General features: G+C 36.2%; 2 protein-coding genes across 3 annotated transcripts; one reads left to right on the top strand and one right to left on the bottom strand.

The window, feature by feature from the left end:
• The first annotated feature begins 195 nt into the window (after positions 1-195).
• On the top strand, positions 196-6,988 carry LOC120345126 (TLC domain-containing protein 4-A-like). 2 transcript variants are annotated; one of them, XM_039414536.2, is made up of 8 exons: positions 204-396; positions 1,483-1,659; positions 2,001-2,093; positions 3,645-3,703; positions 4,381-4,475; positions 4,776-4,849; positions 5,461-5,613; positions 6,149-6,974. In XM_039414536.2, exons 2-8 carry the CDS (start codon positions 1,505-1,507, stop codon positions 6,291-6,293), a joined length of 774 nt encoding a protein of 257 aa, XP_039270470.2. In that variant the 5' UTR covers positions 204-396; positions 1,483-1,504; the 3' UTR covers positions 6,294-6,974. The 2 variants fall into 2 exon arrangements, with proteins under 2 accessions (XP_039270478.2, XP_039270470.2); XM_039414544.2 differs by lacking the exon at positions 2,001-2,093 and having other exon boundaries at positions 196-396; positions 6,149-6,988.
• A 4,374-nt stretch (positions 6,989-11,362) lies between these two features.
• LOC120348485 (TLC domain-containing protein 4-like) lies at positions 11,363-17,109 on the bottom strand. The gene is made up of 7 exons (XM_039418610.2): positions 16,108-17,109; positions 15,607-15,699; positions 14,612-14,670; positions 13,745-13,839; positions 12,872-12,945; positions 12,122-12,274; positions 11,363-11,588 (listed from the first exon to the last, which is right to left on the bottom strand). The coding sequence occupies exons 1-7, from the start codon at positions 16,260-16,262 to the stop codon at positions 11,444-11,446; spliced, it is 774 nt and encodes a 257-aa protein (XP_039274544.2). The 5' UTR covers positions 16,263-17,109; the 3' UTR covers positions 11,363-11,443.
• Positions 17,110-18,781: the final 1,672 nt, after the last annotated feature.

The following is an 18,781-nucleotide window of genomic DNA, read 5'->3' as shown; positions in this document are numbered from 1 at the left end:
ATATTGAGCTAATCATAGTACCAAACGTTAAAGGTAACAATCTATGAAAATGTGTCGATAAGTTGTTTTGATGACTTCACACACATCTACGGTGAGGCGTAAGTTTGCTTGTGCTGCATTTCATTTGCTGCAATCATAAAGACATGCGAAGTGATAGCTCTGCATGTTTCTGATTCAGTATCGCTTCCAACCTATCTTTAGGCGGGAGGAGTTTTATCAGGCGGTGTTGGGGTTTTGCCTGAGACCACTCGCGAAGAAGTGGAAACCATACGTCTGAGAAATAAAGCGATCGAGGATAAGTACAATAAGAAATGCTGCGATCAACAAATAAAAACCAAAGTTTTACGTGTTTCTCAAAACGAGCATAAACCTGGTCTGGCGATTGTTGAAAAACTGGTAATTAAGAAAACTACATTTCTGTACAATTTAACGGTTTTAGAAAGTCGATATTAGTCATTCTGCTTCACTGTGTTTGACTATCCCTCCCTATGTCCCATATTAACACTTCTCAGCAATTGTGCCTTTGGGCGGTACAGACTGAAAGGCATTGTCATCTACATCTTACTCGCCACATTAGCTTCGTTTGATATCACAAAGACATATATATGAATTGTTGCCTCTTGGTCTTGACAACGTGCTATTCAGTTTTTATTATGCAATTCATTGAGGAAGGATTGGGAGTTAGTCTCGCGCAACCTTTACTGATAGTTAATTCAGGTTCTAGTTGCATACTAGAAAAAGAAACATAAATTTTCGAAGTCGAGAAGTGCCGGGAGCGGTTTCTAATTCTGTGGAGGCGTATATCATACCTAACGTTGAATATCATTAGCATTCCATGACTCATCATCTGTGTAGTAGTATCAGTCTGTTTTGAATTCGGTGAAATATTATTTTGATTTATATATGGAAGGTTTAGTGTGAAAATGTATGCACCAAGTGTGTGATATTTTAGTTCAGCTTCGAGGATTGGCCCGATGTATCCGTGTTTATCGTTTACAATGACAATGTTCACGAACTTCGTCTATGATTAGAGAATATCTTGTTTTTATTCTGTATTCTATGTCAGGGGTGTACAACCTTAATACAGGACGGTCGGATACAAATACCTGGGTGAAACCGCTGGCCGCACTTTAATTTAACAGAGGCTTTTTAGTAGTTCCAAGCACAAAAATTTGGGTTATTGATCTTATGACATGCGTTGTTCGCTTCGCACAAGCTAGCTGTTAGGCCTAGGGCATTGCAACGTCATATGCATAGCTAATGAATTGGACTCAGGCACAGGCTTTGCAACGCAAAGGGATTGGAATTACTCGCACGTATGAGATTAAACTAAATTAAAAACTCGTTTCGCGGGCCGCACGAAATTCAAAATTGGCACTAGTATCATATTATTGTTTTCTGATGAAATCTTTTCCTTTCAATTAAAATTAACTTGATATAACTGATATTGCATTTTAAATCATTTATCACTTAATTTTTCAGTCTTAACTTGTAATCACTGAAGATGCTGTCAATATACGCCAACGTTGCAACTGTATCTTTATTTTTTGCGTGGTTTCAGTTTATTGGAAAGTCATTGTCAATTCGACTATGCAAAAAATATATTCCATCTCACTACGAACGATTATCTGATGAAGACAAAAAGAGATTGGCAAGCAGGTTAGTCTTTGATTAATTATTGCTGAAACAAAGATTCAATTCGTTAGGCCATAATTTTATTCCGATTTTTGTTATTTTAGTTCTATTACGAGTTCGGGGACTGTCTGTGTTAGCCAAGTGAATATGCCTCTTGCCCATAGACTTAGTCCCTTTACACAACTTGATGTAAAGTAGGCGAGCACAATTAGTTACCTCCATATTAGTACACATACTTCTGGAGCGCACTGTTACATGTAACCTTACGTTTGGGAATCGACCTTAAGAGTTATCGCAAAGTTACTATTTTCGTTATCGCGCTATTTATAAGAATTCTAATAGCTTACTTTTTCGTGTATTTTCAGAATGATGTCTTCTCTTAACTCAACCTTTGTGGTTGTCAACGTGTCGGCTATTCTTGTTCTAAATTGGCAACGTATACGCAGTGATCCATATTGGCAAGCAAATTTCTAGTTTTCGTGAATGTATATTGAATGTAATTGGTTTTAATAAGTCGCAATCTGAATACAGTATTGAAAAATCAGAAGCTTGACATAGGCCGAAAAGTTGTGCGAAGTTTACTTATCTGTAACGCTTAGAATCAACCGAGGTAACCTAATATTCAGTTGTACCATTGGTCATATAATTATGGGCGCGGACGATAAAATGGTCGCATTTTCATTTCAAAGCCGAGAATGCGAGTACAAACGGTCGATTTTTAACCTTGTGTCACAATAAATTGAACCATTTAAAAACTTTTCTTATAGAGTAGTTTGACAGTGTATTAGAGGTGAGCAAAACGAAGCTTGGGGTCATTTTTTGTTTTTGTTTCTTTGCGTATCGGGCGTCTTCTCGAAATTCAGGTCGCCTCGGCTTGTATTTTTCTCCTATTCCTCCTCCAGTATTGGTTTCTCGCGACTCCTTCCACCCCGAAATATAAGTTTTTCACCTTTTTACATTCTGTATTCAGGAAGTGTATTTCACGTATGGTGAAAAAATAAACTACTGATTACTATTTACTGACTGCAAAGGCCATTTAAAAAATTATTTCGATCTCAAGTTCGGGCCCAACTTGAACTGTGTAGAAACATTTTGCGAGTAAAGTGCCAAATTGACTAATCACTACCAAGCATGTTTTTCATTATATAATTCGTATTTCACATTATCCCATGCCAATCAACTGCGGAACCCATCATATCAGCGAATTTGTCGACACCATAAAGCGTTTTTAACGGACATCAAACTCTTTATTTCCCATTATTGGTAACTAATCTTGCAGGGTTCTTACGTACCAAACGGTTTCAATTTTTTCGAAAGGTATAATGATACCACATTGCCCGCCCATTTGAGTCAACCATGCACTTTCCCTAAATCACTTGAATGACATCCACCACGACTCTATGATGCCGTTTTCGTAACAGATATCGGACGAGTAATTGAAGTGTAACATGTTGTAATCTTATCACATTTACTGAAAATCGAATGGAGCCATCGCCAAAAAAATGAGTAGAGTCATTAGCAAGGTGTCGTTTTGGCTCGAGACAAAATCTCAAATATAATGTCACGAATGCGGTAACGAACGATGAACGTACGCTTTATTTTCGAGCAGGGTTGTGAAAGCCGCGGCCCACGGCTCAAATGCGGCCCTTATTTGACAACTTGTGCGACCCGCGAAGGAGCGCCACGTTTGAATGGCGTGCGTCCCGCGAAACGAGTTTTTAATTTAATCCAGTATGTGCGAGTAATTCCAACTCCTTTGCGCTGCAAAGCCTATATCTGAGCTTGTGCAAAACGAATAACGCACAAGATCAATAACCAAAATTTTTGGTTTCCAACTACTAGAAAGCCTATGTGAGGTAAAGGTGCGACCCGCGGTTTCATCCAGTTATTTGTATCCGGCCCTCGTGTAATAAATGTTGCACACCCTTGTTTTGGAGCACTAACTCAACGGGATATGGTGGTGTTTCGCAGCAGTTCTGTGTGTTTTATTTGAGCAATTTGTTTTACAGGGCTGACACTTTTGTCCGCGAACCGTACTGCTGCATCAATTTAGCTTATTTTTTATCAGGTACTTAATTATCGTGTGTATACTTAATATTATATCATTAAATTGTATATCGAATATATTCAAAAAGGCCGGCAATATTAGGTTTTCAAACTTTATTTCTTGAATCGCCAAGCACAGTACGCCGGCAATGACAAACCTATATAAATCCGACTCTATATTAACCTCCAAAGATAATGAGGGTTTGCTCCGCAGTCATGTTGAAGTAAAGTGGACTGCGGCATCATGAAAGAATTGAATCCCGATTAGTTTGTGTGACTCTCTCTAAAAATCAACTGCCCGGGTTCGCAAACGCGGTCTCTAATATGCATTACTCGCATAGCTATTCCAACAAATACAAAATTTTCTTTCACTATTCCATTTACCCCCAAAACAAGTGGGAGTATTTTTAAAGTTAATTTTATGCGCATGCATGTAAGTTACCGGCATGTATTGTCTCTCAATGCTTGCAAGCTTTAAAGACAGGTTTACAGACCATCTTATCGTGCTTTTTTCACTTATCTTCTATGTCACGAGGTGAGATTGCCATAGTACCTCTATGTCTTTGTGTTTGAAACTTAATCTAAAGTTCATCAACTCTTTTGCCAACTTTCCAGAATTTCCTTTCCTGTATTGTCTTGTTAATTTATTTTGGTACAATGACGGAATTCAAAATAAGTTTTCTTATCTTAATTTCACAGACATGATCAACGATCTGCGAGGAAAGCGAAACTTCAGTAAAATAATTTTCCTCATTCATCATTCCATGGTTCTATCAGCTATATCTATAGTTATAGTAAGTGCTGTAGGTCAATTTCGGGCGCCCCAGGAGTGTGTGTACCAATATGGAGGTAACTAATTTTGTTCGCCTACCTTACATCAAGTTGTGTAAAGGGACTATAACCTATGGGCAGAGGTTATATTCACTTGGCTAACATAGACAGTCCCTGAACTCGTAATAGAACTAAAATAAGCGAAAATTGGATTAAAATTAAAAAAAAATCCTGACCCTAACCTGGTACACTACTACGGGAGTACCCAATTTTGTATTTAAATCTTCTACTGGAACCATCAAACTACACTTCTATAATTACAGTACTACAGAGTCTTCCTTTTCCACATATGTATGAGAGGCTTGAATGAACTTTCTACGCCTGTCCTGAATCTCAGGTGAAATAAATAATTGTGCCTAAATGTTAGTCCAGTCATCAACAAACGTATATTTGTCACATAGCGTTGAAAAGCCTTGTATTTGAAATACTCTGAATCAGACTGCAAATATCTTTAATTAACACTAATTACCGTGTTTCAACGAAAATAAGTCCGAGACTGAATTTTAGAAATGATTTCAATATAAGCCCTCCTCTTAAAATAAGACCTAGTCGGTGGCGCGAATTCTTTTTAAATAAAATCTTGTTATTTATAACCAAATGGATATCGGTTTTCATACTTTGTATATTTAATTAAATATCTCGTAATTCTCCACTTTGTAATATAGTTTTTGATAGATGAAAATAAAAGTCATCCACCAAGAATAGGCCCTAGTGTTTTTTTTTTAAAGAAAATTGAAATAAGACCGTCTTATTTTCGGGGAAGCACGGTATGTTAGTTACACTGGCATTGACTAATGTTATCTGAAAATATGTAAATCACGCTCGTAATCCAGTAGTTCTTTCACATTGGCCAGCGTTATGGTGTAGCATTCACTTCACTGGTTGTTAGACTATAGAACAGCTGTTAGCATAAAATTGTATATATCATACATTTCTGTTTATTCTTAGGTGGGTTTTGAAGAAATTCGGCATGAAAAATGAAAGAATTTATGCTATGACGGAAATTGCGTTTGTTGTGACTTATTTCTCAGGTCGTATTGTTACTATGCCAGTATTCTACTATACTATACTTATAACGAAAGATACTGAGGGATATAAGAGGTGAAGGAATTATCAATTATTATTTTATCAGGCTTTAAAACGTGACAAGATGTGAGATGGGTGACAAATGAAACAATTCTTACATTTAACCAAAGTGATTACTGCATAAAAGGGCGCTCCAGAAGTATGTGTACCAATATGGGAGTTGGTAACTAATTTTATTCGCCTACTTTACATCAAGTTGTGTGAAGGGACTGAAACCTATGGGCAGGGGGTATATTCACTTGGTTAACACAGACAGTCCCCGAACTCGTAATAGAACTGTAATAAGGAAAATTGGAAAAAATATGGCCTCACTGGTACACACACTACGGGAGTGCCTATAAAAGTGAATTGCTTATGTGCTTCTTTGATCGCAAATTTTCTCAATGAATTATTTGATCATACATTTGTCAGATAGCAATGTCTTCCTTCAAAGTTATCTAATAACACAATACAATTAGGAATAAACAAACAAGCCTAATGTTCATCAAAAGTTTTAGTGATATTTGTCGATTTTTACACATTTACCAATTCGAAAATATTCCAATTGCAGACTCAATACACTATGCAAAGTGATATTCTTTGGATCAGCAGTTGTTATAGACACTCTAATCATATACTGGTTCCTTCTGATCTGCAAAATAGTATTTAACAATGTCAAAGAACGTACTCAGCAGATAAAAGGAAAAGAAGAATAGCAATGCGATTTTTAAATTGGATTCAATAATTACGTTATCTCAATATCAACAAGGTCATGCTATATTGGAGCAAAATTGTATTTTGGCCAGAATCGTACGAGTTTAATCTGTATGCTGCGTTTAGTTTCGCTGATTTCTGGCAACTTTACTGTTAGATAAAAGCAGAGTTGTTATGTGTCACGTACCACTAGGCAAATAAATATACTCGAGAAGGTAGGATTAAAAAGAGAGGCACTTTGGTTGTATACTTCTAAATATAATTCACGAATCATGAAGATAGGCTCCCGTGATTACAAACGTCTCGGAGTAACATGGTACCAACATAATATACTAGCTTACATTCACCAGCAACAATTGATATTTTAAACCCAAGCTTGCGGTCATGTAGATAGATAGTTCATTTTGAAAACTCCATGAAACACACAAATTTAAAATGGAGAATTCTGGAGAGCGAGCAAAATCTTCAAAAAGTTTAAAACATTGGAAATATCACGTGAAATTTCACCAGCACACAAACAAGAAAAATACAAAAAAAAACACCAACCAAGTTAAACGAGGCTTGGGCCAGAAATAAACAAACATAAGATACGCGAATGTATTGAACTTTCGGGCTGTTATACTTTTAAAACACTCAAGCTAATACAGTAATAATGACTAGTTTAGTCTGATGCAGTATAGCTGTATATGCCTTAATTGTAAGTAAAAAGTATATATATGTCTTCATTGTCTTGAAAGGGTATAAATTTAATTTTTATTCTTCTTGAAACTTACACTGATACAGCAATATACAGATATATGTTGTTAATGTACAAACAGGTAATGGTGAATGATTCATCCAGCGACATCGTTGTAGAGCAGTGTTTCCCAACCCGAGTCCGCGGAGCGTTTGAATGAGTCCGCAACGATCCAGAAATTCACTGCGGACCGCAAACGTTTTTGTGAAACCTATCTATATATCAGCTTAGTTACGATTTACGTTGGAATATACATAAAACATAAAAAGCAAGTTTATTTGCATAACATTAATCGAGTCAATAATTACTGTTAGCGAGTAGGGCTGGGCGTATATTCAAATATTAGAATAGCAATTTACTATTCAAAAATTTGGTAACGAGTGACGCGACAGGTTACTTAATCACTCGTCGATGGATAATACCTAAGTGCCAATACTAAAAATAAAACGGAGAACAACATAAGTTTTGTTTTATGATGGTCCGCGACCGATTAAAAACGCTTTTTTAGACATGGCACAGTTAAGTATATTACCAGTTTCCCTATGATTCCGCAGCCTTTTTTATTGATTTCATAATATAAAAACAGATAAATGCTGCAGCTCAGCAGCTATTATCATAGTATATATCGCCGGATGAGAACAGAACAGGCCTAAGTCACAATTTTGAGTTTTGAGAAAAACGCAAAAAACAATTCGGAATTTTTTTATTTTTGAATTTCTAGATATTCACACTCAGTAAAGACCTGAGCTCTGGTTATTTCAATGTGGATATGAATATCTTTGTAATCAACATTTATTGGCACTTCAGCTTCAATTCCTTAGGCCCATTCTGTTCTTAACTTCTACAGTCCTAAGTCCAGCTAAAATTTTTATTATTGAGAAATTCAGGATTTCAAGACTACCACCTTGTAGAGCATGGCTCAAATCCCCAAAATATTGAAAAAAGTGAATTTTGCAAAAATGTGACTTAGGCCCCTTCTGTTCTCATCCGGCGATATACTATTTTTTATGTTTTTACAATAAAAGTGCCCAGCATTTCATGATCCACATGCTGTTGTACTAAATATCACATACTTTGGGACAAATGACCTCTTAGTTAACCTACTAGAATTTTTTTTATCTCTCATTAACTGCTTCTCCTTGTTTGTTACTTTATCACTGTCTCCATGGCACCATGCCAATGCAGGATACCATGATACCCTGAGTATACTTCGTAAACCTCTCACAATTTGAGTGGTTTCTATTTTTTTCATATTTCCTGTGAAAGGCTACTCAAACGTGATAGGCACACAAAAACTAGCAATCTCCCGTCTGTCATTCCATCAAAGGTTTATAGTCACTTTGCATTCAGTCTACTGCGGTTACCCCGCCCGTGGTGCCCGGAGTTGTTCTCTAGAATCACTATGAGCGATGCTGGAAACACCAGGTCGCTTAAACGTACCTAAAAGGCCGATTTCTGTTATTAAATATTATTCAGCTTCCCTTTTTTTTGTGATTCTATGTTAGACTCCCTCAAAGGTGACGCTGCTCGATAACCAAGACTGGTTTATCGCGTCTCCCTTCACACTGAAATTCATTATTTTATGTTTTACCTTACTGTTTGTATACTTTCCTATTTTCGGTATGTGCAAAAATAAATTACTGATTACTGGTAAATTTCAAAATTTCTCGTGCTACCGTAGTAAACGTACCAGGGCATTTTTCCTTAGGATTCTTTGCTTCACTGCCTCCACATTGGTACGTACAGTAGCGGAGCGGCGTAGGTGTCGAATTCACAAAAATAATTGGGCACTTTACCACGCATTTTTGTGTCCACGGATTGTCATGATATTTTCTGAGTAGTATTGGTTTTATTTCGTCAACACAACCGCAGATTAAAATGATCACAATTAAATTAATAATGAAGAAAGGCGATGAGTATGTATTTTTCATTTACTAATCCACGGATTGTCATAATATTTTCGGAGTAGTATTGCTTTTATTTCGTCAACACAACCGCACATTAAAATGATAACAATTAAATTAATAATAAAGCAAGGCGATGAATATGTATTTTTGGATTTACTAATATACTTTAAATATATTTTTAATAAGTACTAAATCAAGTTGTACCATCTGGAAATTTATAGCAGATAGTAGGGTATTTCTAAGGGCGACAACAAATTCGCAAGCTCGCAAAAAATACGTATCAAAACTAAATATAATCGGACAATATATTCTCACATTATCATGCTCACAGGTTGCCGTGGCATTTTAAAGAGATAATGCTTTCATCCCGTCGTAAGTCGACGCAACCGTGAGTTACTATGAACACAATTAAATTAAAATAGAAAGACATTTTAAATTCTAGTCGTTGTCATGGATTGAATATTGTGCAACAGAAAATGCCAATATTGAAATTCGTCAAAATTCTGTTGTATTTGGTTTTATTGCTTCTTCACACTGAGTACGGTTGCAATAAACTCACCTTGAGTCCGCAAAGGTTTTCGCCGGTGAGAAAATAGTCCGCGATCAATAAAGGTTGGGAAACGCTGTTGTAGAGGTTTCAGCGCAAAGCCATGTTGACGTTTTTGGAACATTGAACAGTCCTATGAAATGGGTTACAGATATCGCGTTTTCTCGGCGGTGGTGGCGCATCGTGCTAAGCGTTAGGAATACGCTCGACCCCGCACCGCTGATTACCCTGTATGGGTACGCAGGTTCGAATCCCATGCGGGGTTAAGTGGTCTCTTCGACGTCGTAGGGTGGTTCACGTAACCGCTGGTCGGTTATGGCTTCATCCACAATCATTTCCGTGACTCTGAAAACAAATAACTGACTAACTAATCCTATACCCGACATGGACTTGTAACTGGACGAGAGGCAGTGGTTCCCCATATGATTAAGCCATCTTATCGGCTTTCCTCTCCCCTGGACTAAATACACAAATCCTATCCTATCCTGCTCTCATCGTTTTTCCAATCTTCAAAAAATGTTTTCTATAGTTTACTAGTTCTAAAAGTATTCTCGAGATTTGCAGATCGCGCAATGATCGTCCACATACATAAAATTATGGTTTGGATCGAAATATTCAATCAGCTTGTCATTAGTGTGGTCTATTGTCACTATAGGGAACATCTTTTGAATGTTTTTTTGACTGTTTTTGGTGCGTGGGCACGTACTTGTACGTTTTTAACTTTTTATTAAGTTATGCCCGTCCTCCAGGTCCTCTGCATTTTGTTTGTCCGTTTGTTGTTGTTTTGTTTCTTTCAGAGTGACTAAAATAAAATTGATTGGTTGATTGATTGATTGAATTTAAAGATCGGAAAAACATCGAGAGCAAACTTTTTTCTATGCAGAAAACACGATATTTGTAACTGATTCCATAGGACTGTTCAATGTTCCAAAAACGTCAACATGGTATTGGGATGAAGCTTCTACAACGATGTTGTTAGATCAACCATTCGCCGTTATCTGTTTGTACATTAACAACATATATCCAGTGGTGGGATTCAATTTTTTTGTCTGCCGGTTCCATCACAAAAGTCATATGTTCACCCGGTTCTGTTACAGAAAGTCATTGACAGTAACCAGTAATGCTAACCAGTTAGCTGATCTCATAAAATTCCGTAAGACGGTTCTATAGAACCGGTGCGAACCGCCTGCTAAATCCACCATTGCATATATCTGTATATTGCTGTATCAGCGTAAGTTTCGAGAAGATTGAAAATTGAATTTATAGTTCTATCTTTTCAAGACATTTATATTAAGGTATATACAGATATACTGTATCAGATTAAACTAGTCATTATTACTGTATTAGCTTGAGTGTTTCAAAAGTCTAACAGTCCGAAAATTACATTCGCGTATCTTAATGTTTGTTTATTTCTGTCCCAAGCCTCGTTTAACTTGGTTGGTGTTTCTTTGTATTTTTCTTGTTTGTGTGCTGGTGGGCGGGCACGTGATATTTCTCATGTTTTAAGCTTTTTAAAGATTTTGCTCGCTCTCCAGAACTCTTCATTTTTAATTTATCTATCTACACCGCACGCGTGGGATTAAAAAACCAAGTGTTGCGGATGAATGTATATTATGTTGGCACTATGTTACACTGGGACGTTTGTAACCACAGAAGCTAATTTTCAATGATTCGTTAATTTTATTTAGAATGTATACAAGCGAACAGCCTCCCTTTTCAATCCTACCTCCTTGAGTACAAATATTGACTAGTGGTACGTAACACAGAACAACTCTGCTTTTATCTAGAGTAAAGTTGCCAGAAATCAGCGAAGCTAAATGCAGCATACAGACTAAACTCTTATGGCTTTTGCTCAAAAATACAATCCTGCTTCGATATGACATTGTTGATTTTAAGATAAATATATTTTAATTTCCAAAATAATTATTGAATCCAATTTAAAAATCATTCAAAATCGCATTGCTATTCTTCTTTTCCTTTTATCTGCTGAGTACGTTCTTTGACATTGGTAAATACCATTTTGCAGATCAGAAGGAACCAGTATATGATTAGTGTGTCTATAACAACTGCTGATCCAAAGAATATCACTTTGCATAGTGTATTTAGCCTGCAATTAGAATATTTTCAAATTGGTAAAAGTGAAGTGAATGTGTAAAAATCGACAAATATCACCAAACTTTGATGAACATGGCATGTTCGTTTATCCCTAATTGTATCATTTTACTAGATAATTTTGAAAGTAGACATCACTATCTGACAAAATGATGGCGAAATAAAACAGTATTAGAAAAATATTCGATCAAAGAAGCACATGAGCAATACACTTTTATAGGTACTCCCACAGTGTGTGTATCAGGTTGAGGTTAGGCCATAATTTTATTCAGATTTTCCTTATTTTAGTTCTATTACGAGTCCGGGTACTGTCTGTGTTAGCCAAGTGAATATAACCCATGCCCATGAGTTTCAGTCCCTTCACACACCTTTTGTAAAGTAGGCGAACAAAATAGGTTACCTCCATATTGGTACACCCACTTCTGGAGCGCCCTTCTATGCAATAATCACTCTGATTAAATGTAAGAATTGTTTCATTTGTCACCCATCTCATGTTTTTAAAGCCTGATAAAAATAAAATTTCTTCACCTCTTATATCCCTCAGTATCTTTCGTTATAAGTATAGTATAGTAAAATACTGGCATAGTAACAATACGACCCAAGAAGTATGTCACAACAAACGCAATTTCCGTCATAGCATAAATTCTTTCATTTTCCATGCCGAACTTTTTCAAAGCCCACCTAAGAAAAGGCAAAAATGTATGATACGATTTCATGCTAGCAGTTGTTCCGTGGTCAAATATCCGGACGTTGAGCAATTGCTTGTAATGAACGTTACACCATAACGCTGGCCAGCGTGAAAGAATTACAGACGACTGATTACGAGAATACCTTACACATTTTCAGATAACATCTGACAATGCCCGAGTAACTGACTAACATACCGCGTTTCCCCGAAAAAAGGACGGGGTCTTATTTCAATTTTCTTTGGAAAAAAAAAACACTAGGAGTTATTTTTGGTGGATGACTTTTATTTTCATCTACCAAAAACAATATTACAAAGTAGAGAATTACGAGATATTCAAATATACAAAGTATGAAAACTAATATCCATTTGCTTATAAATAACACGATTTTCTTTAGAAAAAATTCGCGTTACCGAAAAAAAAATTTGCGGTATTGACTAAGTGTTATTTTAAGGGTAGGGCTTATATTGGAATCATTTTTAAAATTCAGTCTAGGTTTTATATTTGAAGAGCAAGGCTTTTTCAACGCTATGTGACATATATACGTTCGTTGGTGCTAAACTAGCATTTCGGGCGTAATTATTTATCTCACCTAAGATTCAGGACAGGCGTAGACATTTCATTCAATCCTCTCATACATACGTGGAAAATGAAGACTCTGTAGTACTGTAATTATAGAAGTGTAAGTTGATGGTTGCAGTAAAAGCTTTAAATGCAAAATTGTAGTCAAGTTATGCGAAAAAGTACAAATTACAGAAAGAGAGGAATAAAGACAGAAGATAAATGCCACATTTCCCTTGGTCATCAATCCAAGTTTATTTATACAAAAAATCTGCGCTTCAGAAGTATGTGTACCAATATGGAGGTAACTAATTTTGTTCGCCCATTTCACATCAAGTTGTGTAAATGGCCTAAACCTATGGTATATTCATGTGGTATAACACGGACATCCCGAACTGTTAATAGAACTAAAATATGGGAAATCCGAATAAAATTATGGCCCAACCCTAACCTGGTATAACACACACCACGGAGTATCCAAAATAATGGTTCGAATAAGTTTGTTTGTTTTTTTAATAATTTTTATCTTTACGAAAAAGCGAAATTTAACGTTTGGCATTGAATACAGTTCGGAATGCACATTTAAGTCAGTAAGCAAACCTTATTTGAGAATTTAGTAAGCAACCCTTTTTTGAGAATTTTTTCTCTGATAGATGAGCGAAATTGGGTACTCCCGTAGTATGTGTACCAGAATGGGGTTAGAATTCAATTTTATTCCAATTTTTCTCATTTTGGTTCTATTACGAGTTCAGAGACTGTCTGTGCTAGCCAAGCAAATATATCCCCTGCCCATAGGTTTCAGTCCCTTTGCACAACTTAATGTAAAGTAGGCGAACCAAACTAGTTACCTCCATATTGGTACACACACTTCTGGAGCGCCCGAAATAGACCTAGAGGCACTTACTATGACTATTGAAATAGTTGACAGACACATGGAATGATGAAGGACATAAAAAATGGTATTGAAATTTCGTTTCCCTCGCAAATCGTTGATCATGTCTGTGAAATTAAGATAAGCCAATCTATTTTGAATTCCGCCATTGTACCAGAAAAAATGTGCAACACACGGGAAGGAAATTCAGAAAAGTTGCCAAAAGAGATGCTGAACTTTAGATTAGGTTTCGAACATAAAGACAGAGGTAATACGGCAGTCTCACCTCGTGACAAAAAAAGATAATTCTGTAATCGGCGCTCCTCAAGTATTGGCACAAAGATGGCGCACAACCTGATAACCCTAAACTGGCACACATACTTCGGGAACTCTCTGTAATCGGTATTCAAAAATGTAATCATACAGAGATAATACATGTCGGTAACTCACACGCATGCGTATAAAACTAACTTTGAAAATTCTCCTACTAGTTGTAGGGTAAATGGAATGGTAAAAGATAATTTAGTATTTGTTGGTATATATATAGCAAGCAATGCAAATTAGAAACCGGGTTTGCGAACCCGGGCTGTTGATTTTTGAAGAAAGTCACAAAAACTAATCTGGATTCAATTCTTTTCTGCTACCGCAGTCCACTTACTTCAAAATCACTCCGGAGCAAACCCTCATTATCTTTATAGAGTTTAATTGAAATACATAGTCGTATTTATACAGGTTTGTCATTGCCGGCATACTGTGCTTGGCAATTCAAGAAATAAAGTTTGAAAATCAAATGTTGCAGGCGTTTCAAAATACTCGATCTACAATTAATGATATGATAAGATATATATGATCGTGTGATATATATAATAACAATATAAGTATACACACGATAAATAATACCTGATAAAAAATAGGCTAAACTGATGCAGCAGTACGGTTCGCGGACAAAAGTGTCAGCCCTGTAAAACAAAATGCTTAAATAAAACACATAGAACTACTCTAAATCGCCACCATATTGTGTTGTGTTAGTGCCTTTAAAATAGCGTACGTTCATATTCCGGTACCACATTCTTGTCTATATATATATTTGAGCCCAGAAATGTTTGTACCAATATGAAGTAACTAATTTGGTTTGCCTACTTTACAAAAGGTGTGTGAAGGGACTGAAACTCATGGGCAGCGGGTATATTCACTTGGCTAACACAAAGAGTCCTCGAACTCGTAATGGAATTAAAATAAGATAAATCAAATTAAATTATGGTCTAACCCTAGTCTGGTACATACACTACGGGAGTCCCCAAAATGAAACCTCGCTAATGGCTCTATTTGTTTTTCAGGAAAAGGTGACAAGTTTACAACATTATGTTATGCGTCAACTTATCGTTCGATCCCTGTCACGAAATTGGTGTCATAGAATGGTCTCAAAAGTGATTCGGGGAAAGTGCACGGTTGACGCAAATTAACAGGCGATGTGTCATCAAAAATGTTCGGGCCGGAACTTGGGTTCGAAATAATTTTAAATGACGTTTGCTCACTTCCAAAACCTTGTCGAATTACTTGAATAATATATAATGAAATTTTTGAAAAAGTTTGATTTATTTTGCCAAAAGGTTGGAAATAGACTATTCGGGCTTGCATGCTATGTTTTGGAGTCAAAATGCGACCAAATTATCGTACGCGCTACACAATTCTATGCACTAAATGAATATTACTACCACGGAAAATTAGGTTACCCCGGTTGATTCTAAGCGTTACAGATAAATACTCTTTGCACAACTTTTCGGCCTATGTCAAGATTCTGATTTTTCGAGACTGTATTCAGATTGCGACTCGAACCCTTTACATTTTTGTTCCAGTTGCCAAAAAAAATTCAAACAAACTAGAACTTTGCTCACCAATATGGGTCACTGCGTATACGTTGCCAATTTAGAACAAGAATAGCCGACACGTTGAAAAACACAAAGATTGAGTTAAATGAAGACATCATTCTAAAAATACACAACAAAGTAATCTATTAGATCAAAAAAAATGAAATTAAAATCTTATAAATAGCGTGAAAATAGTAACAGTGCGATAGCTTTTTGGCCGATCCCCAAAGGTGAGGTTACATCACCAAAGACACACACCATTCCATCAACTCAAAATCGAGAAATAGCCCCAAGTAAAATAAAAACTATATGTCAGAGCAGTGGTGGGCAAGGTCCTCTGATTAGGGGCCAAAAATTTGCCCACCTAGACTGGGGGGCCCATGTAAGTATGACATAATGATTTACATTTTATGAACAATATTTGCAATGTTAAAAAAGGCAAATTTGTGAAACAATCAGCCTCGCGCCCATCTATATTTAATCTCAATCCCAACAAATTTTTAATCAAGTAATTAATTAAGGACAAACTTGTTGGCTAAAGTCTTTTTGTCTTCATCAGATAATCGTTCGAGGTGCAATGGAATATATTTTTTGCATAGTCGAATTGACAAGGACTTTCCAATAAATTGGAACCACGCAAAACATAAAGAAACAGTTGCAACATTGGCGTATATTGACAGCATCTTTAATGATTACAAGTCTAGACTGAAAAATTAAGTGATAAATGACTTGAAATATAATAACAGTAATCGAAGGGAAGGATTTCATCAGAAAACAATAATATATATGATATTAATGCCAATTTTGAATGGTGGGCGGCCCGCGAAAGTCAAGTCAAGTTTATTTCTTCCAACCAGTAAAGGACAAAAAACATGCAAAATTAAAAGAAAAAAATCATATTAACATTACTGAAGAAGGGAAGCTGCGGAGAACCAAACTGGTTATCGAGCAGCGACCACGGTTAATAACACCTAGTTCGACAGATTGGGAGGAGAGTTTCAAAATTACTGATATTAATGGTGAATACCATATGAATTTTGCAAATTAGCCAATCAATATCAATTGTTAGGGGTTATTACTAGAAATTAACGTGCATTAAATGTGCCCAAACGAGTTTTTAATTTAGTTTAATCTGGTACATGCTAGTAATTCCAATCCTTTTGCGTTGCAAAGTCTATAGCTGAGTCCGATTTATCAGCTATGCATATGACGTTACAGTGCCCTAGGCCTAACAGCTACCTTGTGTGAAGCGAAGTCATTAGATCAATGACCCAAATTTTTGTGCCTGCAACTACTCGAAAGCCTCTGTTAAATTAAAGTGCGGTCCGCGGTTTTACCCAGTTATCTGTATCCGGTCGTCCTGTATTAAAGGTTGCACATCCCTGACATAGAATTAAGAATAAAACACAATGACATACTCTCTAATCAGATTCTATATGAGCATTGTCATTGCTACGATAAATCGATAAACACAGACATATATTAGCTTCGGCATTCTAGGTCTTACTATACTCGTATTCTCGAGGCTGAACTAAAATATCACACAATTGGTACAGACATTTAAACACTAAACCTTTCATATATATATACATCAAAAGAATATTTCACAGACATTTAAACACTAAACCTTTCATATATACATCAAAAGAATATTTCACAAAATTCAAAACAGACTGATACTACTCACAGTATAGATGATGAGTTATGAAATGCCAATAATTAATGTTAGGTATGATATAAGCCTCCACAGTATTAGAAACCGCTCCCGACATTTCTTAACTTCGAAAATTGATGTTTCTTTTTCTAATATGCCACTAAAAACTGAATTAACTATCAGTAGAGGTAGCGAGAGACTAACTCCCAATCCTTCCTCAATGAATTGCATAATAAAAACTGAATAGCACTTTGTCAATCAGGTAACAATCTATACATACGTCTTTGTAATATCAAACGGAGCAAATGTAACGAGTAAGATGACAATGCCTTTCTGTCTGCACCGCCTATAGGCATAATTGCGAAGAAATCTTAATGTGGGACATGGGGGAGACAGCCAAACACAAAGAAGCATAATGGCTATTTTCGACTTGAAGCGAAGTTGTAATAACGATTAGATTTCAATTTGCATACAGAAATGTAGTTTCCCTAATCAACGGTTTGTTCACGTTATAATTAGTGCCATCAAATTCAATCATCGGCAGGGTCCAAACCCATTTCCCAACTGGGAAGAAGTTCTCATTTGGTTCGCACTTCGCAGTAGTATTAATTACTAGTACTCTTTAGTTTTTTGTCATTAATATTATATACAGGGTGTTAAAAAAGTTAGCAAAATTAAGGTAATATTTTTTGTCATGGCAACTTTAAAAAAGTAACTGTTAAAAGCCTTAGTCATGACATGTTAAATGGCATTTTACTGTAATTTAATACTGTTGATAGGTGTCAGTCGTTGAATGTTTTGAGTAACAATTCATCTCAACTTCTGTTAATTTTGCGTTATTTTTTTAACACCCTGTAATACTTATTCATAATCCCATAACAAACTAGGATATATATATAAACTATACAAAAACAGGAGTACGACTTACGCAACCACTAGGGACTCATTAAAGATTATAGGGAGGAAGGAATAAGGAGTTCCACAATAGGCGTAGGAAGGAAGTTAACAACAAAGATTGGGAACCACTGGTGCAACCTTTCATGGATTCAAAGTTGAAGAGCAGATCCTCTTTGTATCAAACACGCTATAGCAACAGGTTTGTGTATTACATAATACTGTGCCGAACCAAGACAAACAAAAAACAGAACAGCTGAATATCACGAAATGACAAGATTCGCGCTAACCAACTAAATTCCACTGTCGCAGCTTTACCTTACCAAAACATCTACTAAGGTAAAATTAGAAGATCCGCGGTTCGACTGCGGCTTTATTCTTAATTAATCAAAACAGCAATATTGCAACATAAAGTGGATAAATAGAACTCGAACTTTTCACACGAAACACAAAACTTGATTGTCACCGACGAAAACATGGCAGACAGTGTCTGCTTGTCCTCGCGTTCGGGGGCAATCCTCACTTAATGCAATAATCAAAACAAATTACAAAAACAGGAAAATAAAACGATCAAAAACACGCGGAAAAAATACTATCAAGCCACCACTGTTTTTGACATTGCAAAAACGTGGAAAATTACCAAAAACCTAGATA

Source organism: Styela clava, chromosome 1 (assembly GCF_964204865.1).
Source record: "Styela clava chromosome 1, kaStyClav1.hap1.2, whole genome shotgun sequence".
Lineage (NCBI taxonomy): Eukaryota > Metazoa > Chordata > Ascidiacea > Stolidobranchia > Styelidae > Styela > Styela clava.
This window is presented reverse-complemented; position numbering and strand designations above follow the sequence as displayed.

Bases quoted from the DNA above. Each gene is read 5' to 3' on its own strand.
- LOC120345126 (XM_039414536.2), top strand. From the start codon at position 1,505: ATGCTGTCAATATACGCCAACGTTGCAACTGTATCTTTATTTTTTGCG. The intron at 2,094-3,644 runs GCAAGCAAATTT...TTTGTTTTACAG, and splicing joins ATACGCAGTGATCCATATTG to GGCTGACACTTTTGTCCGCG. The intron at 3,704-4,380 runs GTACTTAATTAT...TTAATTTCACAG, and splicing joins TTTAGCTTATTTTTTATCAG to ACATGATCAACGATCTGCGA.
- LOC120348485 (XM_039418610.2), bottom strand. From the start codon at position 16,262: ATGCTGTCAATATACGCCAATGTTGCAACTGTTTCTTTATGTTTTGCG. The intron at 15,700-16,107 runs GTTTGTCCTTAA...GTGTATTTTTAG, and splicing joins AAAAAGACTTTAGCCAACAA to AATGATGTCTTCATTTAACT. The intron at 13,840-14,611 runs GTATTATTTATC...TTAATTTCACAG, and splicing joins TTTAGCCTATTTTTTATCAG to ACATGATCAACGATTTGCGA.